General features: G+C 42.2%; 1 protein-coding gene across 1 annotated transcript; it reads right to left on the reverse strand.

The window, feature by feature from the left end:
• Nucleotides 1–1,413: 1,413 nt before the first annotated feature.
• lrrtm4l2 (leucine rich repeat transmembrane neuronal 4 like 2) lies at nt 1,414–6,368 on the reverse strand. The gene is made up of 3 exons (XM_088377054.1): nt 6,215–6,368; nt 6,079–6,105; nt 1,414–5,751 (listed from the first exon to the last, which is right to left on the reverse strand). The coding sequence occupies exons 1-3, from the start codon at nt 6,249–6,251 to the stop codon at nt 4,127–4,129; spliced, it is 1,689 nt and encodes a 562-aa protein (XP_088233180.1). The 5' UTR covers nt 6,252–6,368; the 3' UTR covers nt 1,414–4,126.
• Between the last annotated feature and the right edge of the window lie 1,110 nt (nt 6,369–7,478).

The following is a 7,478-nucleotide window of genomic DNA, read 5'->3' on the forward strand; positions in this document are numbered from 1 at the left end:
AGCTGTCTTGGTTGCTCCATGCAGAATCCTCTGAGCTTAGCCTAGCCTAGCTTCACTCATCTCCACCTAATGAACAGGAGACGGGAGGGAGGAGAGAAGAGACGTGGCAGTCAAATAGGCCAAAATACATGTTGACATCAGGGGCTAAGGGTTTGACATATCTCTAGCGCCTGACAGTTTGGTGGCAGAATGTAGTCTAGACTTAAGACCAGTTAAAAGCAGCTCTAAGTTGTGGTTGAAAGGCCTTCTTCAAGTGATCTGTAATCACCCTGGCAAATTAAAATCATCCTCATGTTAAATCATCCTAATTTGCATGCTTTGATCTTCTGCATGACTCCAGCAGGTCAATTTCTGCTTCCGCAATGTCAAAGACTGAGCGGAGCCACTTTCAATAATCAAGAATGTGTTCACTCCCATTGGCTGTGTTCACTCCCACAATGGCACATACCCCCCTTTCTACATACACCCATATACAAAAATACCAAAAGAAATGAAATTCCACCCATGTGCACAGGTAGAAAACACTTTTCACTAGATTTGCCTGGCCACAAAAACATTGCCATAAGTCTGGTTTAACCTACTGCAAGAATGTAGAAATGAGTTTTATGTGAAGATTTAAAAAGTTCTACAGAGATAGCTGATCTAATTTGTGTGGTGGGCCGTTCCTGAGTACTGGAGCAGAAAGAGAGGATGACTTATAACCTGCTGATGTATTTTCAGCTCTCCAAGAGGTTAAAAGAATTGCCTGTTGTAAGCGCAAGGCTCATGATGGACACAAGATAACCCCCCTAAGTCGGCAAGATAGGAAGGCTTCGTAAAGTTTTATAGGTAAGAAGCAACAACTTGAAATAACATCTCAAGTGGAATGGGAGCCAGTTCAAGGTTGCCAGCATTGCAGTCATGTGACCAAACTAGAGGAATGTAATGTTCTTGTAAATGTTCTTTTAAAATGCAGTCGAAGGGAGGAAGTTTAGTCAAATACACTTCCCCCAGATTTTTTTGCTTAGTCACTTTGACTTCTTTTGACTTGACTTTGGTATTTTTACCAAAACTCAAGAGTGGAGTCCTTAAACGTACCTTTGTCTGACAAAACCAAAAATTACATATTACATTTTGAATAACGATGCAGAGGTCAAAGTGTATACCTAGTTTAGATCATTAACCACTTGGCTGACGGTGATCTCAAATAATTTCAAATAGATAGATGGAGTCCATGTGATAATAAATTATTTTTCAAGTGCTCAAATTAAACCTGGAGTCTACATATAAAAACTTATTTTATGGGCTGTGCAATTGAAGATTTTTTTTCTTCCAATTTCCGTTCGCTGTCATGGGGCCAGTTGTTTCCAAAGCATAATTGGACACTGGACACTTATTCTATTTAAAAAAGAAAGAAAGTAAAATAGCAATAGGCAGGGTGACTATAATAACTTTATTACTGGAAGGTGATGAAACTCGTACTTTTACGTTCACATATAAATAAACAAATGTAATCTGTCGTGTGTGGCAGAATGTGGTCCTCTCCCAGGAGTTCAACCATTTCTGGGACATAATGAATATTTCTATGCAACATTAGAGTTAACACACTTGAAAATGTAATTGCCTTTGAATGGGGACAATTCTTAGGTGCAATACGTACCACATTACCATGAAAAGACATTGATTGTAATTCTTACAAGAGTGCAAAAAGGTTGGTTAAAAGTTACAAATGACCATCGATTTTTTTTTATCTCATATAATGGAAAATAAAGCAATGACAATAAAACCTTAAGATGCATCTTTAATGGGATGTCATCACTGCCATATTGGCTTCATTTTACCTTCTAAATTCAGCTCTAACCTTTGGCAAGGAAAACATTGCACGCATGTTCTGCTCGAAAAAGAATGTGCAGTGACAGATGTAAATCAAAATTTCACGCCTGTCAAGCGAGCGCTGGCCCCACACAGTTTGACTTTACAGGAACACACAGAAAACCAATCATATTTCTGGACGTCTGCCGGCAGGATTTTTGCAATTCTGTTTTCCCTCGTCCTCCGCTTGTTTTTTGCTGTCAGCTTCTCAGATGCCTCCGTCAACTGAAGGACATTCTCCACTTCAGGGAGCAGCTGACAACATATAGACTTTTCCTCCGCCTGACTTTGCGCATAGCGCGCGGCTGTGTTTGTACCTCGTTGTTTCTCAGTCGATACTGTGCACCGCTGCAATATTTCAACCAAACAAATAACCCCGATAATGGTTTGCAAGATGCAGACCACAACTCTCTAATCAGCATTCCTCCCTTGGCAACACACAGCACAAAAACATGAGGAAAATTGCTTTTCATCAGTCATTATATGACAAATCAGAGCGTAATTACAATATCTGTCAAAGTTGGATCAACAAATCATTTATACTGTTCTCGGTAATTTCTTTTTGCTTTTGCATGTGGAAATGCTCCCATTGGTCCTTGAAAGAAACTCATCATAATAAATGCAATCATTAATCAATGATCAAGAACCATCAATCAAAACAAACAATTGGACTTGTCGGCAACGCTGTCCCTTCAACACCAACCAAACAACAACAAAAAACAAAGAATGACATGCATGACGGCTGGAGTGAAAACAACATCTGTAGTAAAACGATTAATTGTACAGGTCGTGGCTCACACGTGGGGGAAAATATCATCTTTTTATAGATTCCACATGCCAGAGCATCGGTTAATCCTGCCTGACTCAACACATGCCCACGTGTCCCCTGTGCAGGTTATCTTCAGTTTTCAAGGGAACACTGAAAGGCGGAGGTGGAAGGAAAGCAGAGGAAGAAGACAGATAATGTCTCCCTAATAGCATAACAAACTTGACCCGTAGCAACTGCAATCCCCATGGGGTCTTCCTCAATTTTGCTTTTCCTCTTCTGTGCTTTTATTTTTGGTGTCACTTTTTTTTTTAAGTCGTAGAATTGTGGGCTCCTTGCTCTATAAACCAGTTTGTTTCAACACCAGTGACCCACATTCAGCTAATACCGTTGTCAGTGTTATTAAAGTCAAAAGAGGATGAAAAATAAGAAAATATGCCATCAATTTTCTATGCACCCTTCACATCCTATGAAATGTTTAACTCTGCAGAAAAAAAGCCTGTTTCCTTTCTTTTCCTTCCCCGGCTCACATTTTGACCATCATCGTTTCCTTCAATTACATATTCATATTTGTTGGCACGTTTCACGAACAATGCAAAATCAATATTACATTAGTTATAACAAATACACAGCAGTTTTATGATCAATTACACACTGTAATGAGCTCCAATACAGGAGGTGATGATAATAATGTTTTCAATCATTTTTGAATGAGCCTGCCATTGAAGTACTCATTTCAACGTGTGTATTATTGGAGTTGTAGTTGTGGGCAATGACGTGTTACGCAGTATTGTAACACACATTTTGTTATGCTCGAACTGGGGTAACCGCAATTAGAAACACTTTTCACTTGGATTCCACCACTGCCGACTAGTTTTGTTACTAAACAAAAATGAGACGGAACGCAGCTTTAAAATTGATAATTCACTTTGGAATAAATGAGTCTGAAAAAGGATGAAACAAGTATGGGTCGGTTTCCCAAATGAATGTGACACTGCTATTTGTACCTTATGCAGTGGTAAAGCGTAAGCTAGCCAAATATTAAAACTGACGATATTTATCTGCCGGAAAGTCTTTCATCAGAGTAATAAACTGATTCTTTTGCCAAACACTGTACACATTCAAATACATAAAGGACAAGCCCCTACAGCTTTCTATTTCACACCACATGATAAAAACAGGCAAGTAAAAAAACATGTCTCTGTTCCTTTACGGACGGTAGGGTCCAGAAAGCGTCACCATATTGACAGCGCTGACTTGTGGTCAGTTTGTAGACTGGGTAACGCGGTAAATGCTGGCATGCCACAGCTCCCATGTTAATCACAGTAATAATGAGCTCCAAAAATATCCCGGTGCTCTGTTCTGTCCACACAAATAGATTTATCTGAAAATTTCCTTCCGTGCAGTGGAAAAGAACATTTCATGAAGCCATTTATTAAAAAAATCGGTCGTCTGATAATCGACTTGGCCAGAAATGTCACTTGTGGTTTCATAACGGCAAGTGAAACGTTATACTTCACATTCTATTGATCCTGAAATGGTGCACGTGCACGGTCTTGCCTCATTCGCCAGCGAATCCATGGTCTCCGAGTTTGAATGATAGCTCAGGTAGTACTCTTGCAACTGGGAGTTAAGGTCCTGCTCCTGCTTCCGGCCTTTTTTCCTGCGCTTATGTTTGACTGAGTGCTGCTGCAGTTGCCTCAGGGTGCTGGGGTAGTGTCTCCAGGAGACATAAATAACCAGCAGGATCAATGACACTGACAAAAACAGGGCTACGGTGCCTGCGATGATTTTATGGAAAGCCATATGTTCAAAAGGTATCTCTGGGAAGGATGAAGTTGAAGGGTCGAGGGAGGCAGGCGTTGAGGAGCTCACGGCTGTGGGCATCACAGTCTGTATGTCTGTCTTATCAGGCCAGATGGCTGAAGGCGGTGAGGTCCATCCAGGAGACTCACTGTGAGCTAGCTCCGTGACACTGTGCAAAAGACGGTGAGGTGTGACGTTCACAAAGGGGCTTGAAGTCAATAAAACCGGAGCACCGGTTGTGTCCACGGTCAGCATGATGTCTACGCAGGTGGAATAATTCCCCACAACGTCCACAACCCTCTCCCCCTGCGTAGACTTTGGACTGCTGCATATCATGCTGATGTCTTTGGCATCTCTCAAGGTCCTGAGCCACGCCATGAGCGGGCAAATGTTCGGCCTGCAGTCCCAAGCGTTCCCCGCCAAACCGATGGTGGTCACTGAAGTCCACGCCGCCACCGCTTCCACGGGCACACTCCTGAGCTTGTTGGATTCCAGATTGAGTGTTTGTAAATTTGGCATCGACTGGAAAACCAAGGGATCCAACGTTTGGATTTCATTCCCCGAAAGGTCCAGTTTCTGCAGTTTGGGCCAGGTCCAAGGTACGCCTTGGCTGACGGCTCGTATGCGGTTCCATTGCAAATAAAGAGCCTGCAGGTTGGTGAGGCGCGGGAAAATGTAGAAATTAATCCGAGAAAATTGATTGTGCTCTAAATGAAGCTCTTTGAGGCGAAAGAGTCCCAAAAAGGTTGTGCGGGTGAGGCTCCGCAGCCGGTTGTATCCCAAATCCAGGAACTCGAGGCTACGGCATTCCAGAAACGTACGGACCGTAATCTGTTGTAGGCCGTTGGATCGAAGGTGCAGATTCTGGAGCTTGCGCAGACCAAACAAATGTCCCGGCTGGAGGGACTGGAGCTTGTTGTAAGACAGATCCAAATTGCGCAGGTTTGGAATGGCGCTGAATGTGTTGTTGTGCAGGTGGGCTATTTTATTTGAGCTGATGATGAGTTCTTTGAGCCTCCTCACACCGTGGAAGGCTAAAACATCCACGGCACTGATGGAATTGTGGTCCAAGTAGAGCCAGACAAGTTGATTGAGATGCGCAAACTGGTAGGGCATCAGCACCAGAAGGTTGTTATAGCGCAGAGACAGACCTTGGCATCCCGTGGTTATATTCTCCGGAATGTCTTGGAAAACGCCTGATTCGCAGTAGACCAGCTTGCCTTCGCAGCGACAACTTGCTGGGCACATCCTCTCCCCCTTGCTGAGCAACAGCCACACAGCCGCCTGCAGCAGAAGACATGAAAACCTCCAGCCCAACATCACAGAACCTGTTGGAGGAGTAAAGTGGGGCACAAGCAATCAAAACAGCGCCTTGCTTTTAGAGAATTTGTGCTCAAAGACATTTAAATAAGTAAAGACAAGAGTTCTTTATCCTTAAAATACAGAAGATGTTGAAGTGAGAAAACGTGTGATGTGCAGACCTGCTTCATGAAGAATTTATAACAGCCTGACATTAACTATTTTCAGGTAATTTACCGACGCAGAAAAACGTCATTACTAGTCATGGTTGATATGCAGGGGAAGAAAATGTCCCTGAAGAAAACCTTAATGAAAAATTGTTGAAATAAATGAGAGCATAAAAGGTATTCACTTACCCATGGTTTCTGAGGGAAGGAGTAATGCTGTGAAATAAATGGATGAAGAGCATATTAATCTGCGCGCAAATGTGGAGAAAACGCAGCTCGTGCAAGATGAGACACACTTATAAGCACCACCTGTGTCTTCACTCACAGTAAGAGAAACGCAGCGGGAAGTTTTGATCCTTCATGCAGCGTTGGAAATAAAGCAAAACGAAAAGGAACCCTTTCACTTCTGGTGCGAGGTGGGTCGTTGCTTGTACAGCCGTCTGTGTGCAGCGCAATCATTATGTGGCGCGCCGATGGAGGGTCGCGGAACCCTCTCTCTCTCTCTCTCTCTCTCTCTCTCTCTCTCTCTCTCTCTCTCTCTCTCTCTCTCTCTCTCATTGCGCACCGTTTGCAACCTCGGAATTGCGTTTTGTTATTCATGTTCAGGAAAGACTGCATCAAGTGGCCCAATATAAAACTAACATACACGCTTTATGTTTTTTGTTGTTTTGTTGTTGTTTTGGAGTGTGTGTGTGTGTGTGTGTGGGGGGGGGGGGGGGGGGGGGGGGGATGTTGTTACATTAATGTAATGTAAAATAATTATTTTACACCACAGTCGTAAATCAGTTATGTAGTTTACAATAGTGAAGAAGTGTACTTCAGGTACATCTGTATGTCTGTTTTGGGAGTCTCAGCTACGTTTGACATAATTTGGATGCGTAAATGGATCCACAAAATTAGCTGAAAAATAAATCCAGTTTAAATAATACTTTTTTCTAAATGTTACAATTATTTTCCATTTCCACTTTCGCGGACCACCTGCAATACCACCAATTTAGTAAATTACTTTTGGTGTTGTTGTTATTATAATTTCATTCCTTAGATTATAACAGAGACAGATTGAAAATGTGTTAAATTAGTAATACGTGGAGATGCTTTGCTCAGCGAGCAGCATTGTATTCTCAAACCCACCAATTATCTGGCTCACTTATGAATAATTGCTTAAATTGTGTGTGCTAGTTGATTACTGTGTCCACTTAAATGTGATGCTGACAACACATCCATCAAGCTGCGCTGCCCGGGCATCAGGAGAATGCATAAATACACAATCATTGAAGTCTGAAGAGGGGGGAACCCTGGGAGTGGAATCAATTTTAAGAGGCAAGTGAGAGTGAATTTGTGCTAATCTCATGTTTATTTTTTCCATACTTGGCTCATTTAGCTTGAAGCCACAGTTGGGATATCGGCTCCAGAAGGCAGCATTGGCGTGCTATGTGGTAACAGCGACACCTTGTGAACACATCCAAAACTTCTGTTATGGCTGAGTCAAATAAATAGGAGACGTCTGAGGAAATAATCGATTTCCATGACTTTTATTATATGAAGTCCTCGTTTTTTAATTTCGTTTTTTTTTCCTCAGTAAAAGCATT

Source organism: Syngnathus floridae, chromosome 5, assembly GCF_059516105.1.
Source record: "Syngnathus floridae isolate MCC-2025c chromosome 5, RoL_Sflo_1.0, whole genome shotgun sequence".
NCBI lineage: Eukaryota > Metazoa > Chordata > Actinopteri > Syngnathiformes > Syngnathidae > Syngnathus > Syngnathus floridae.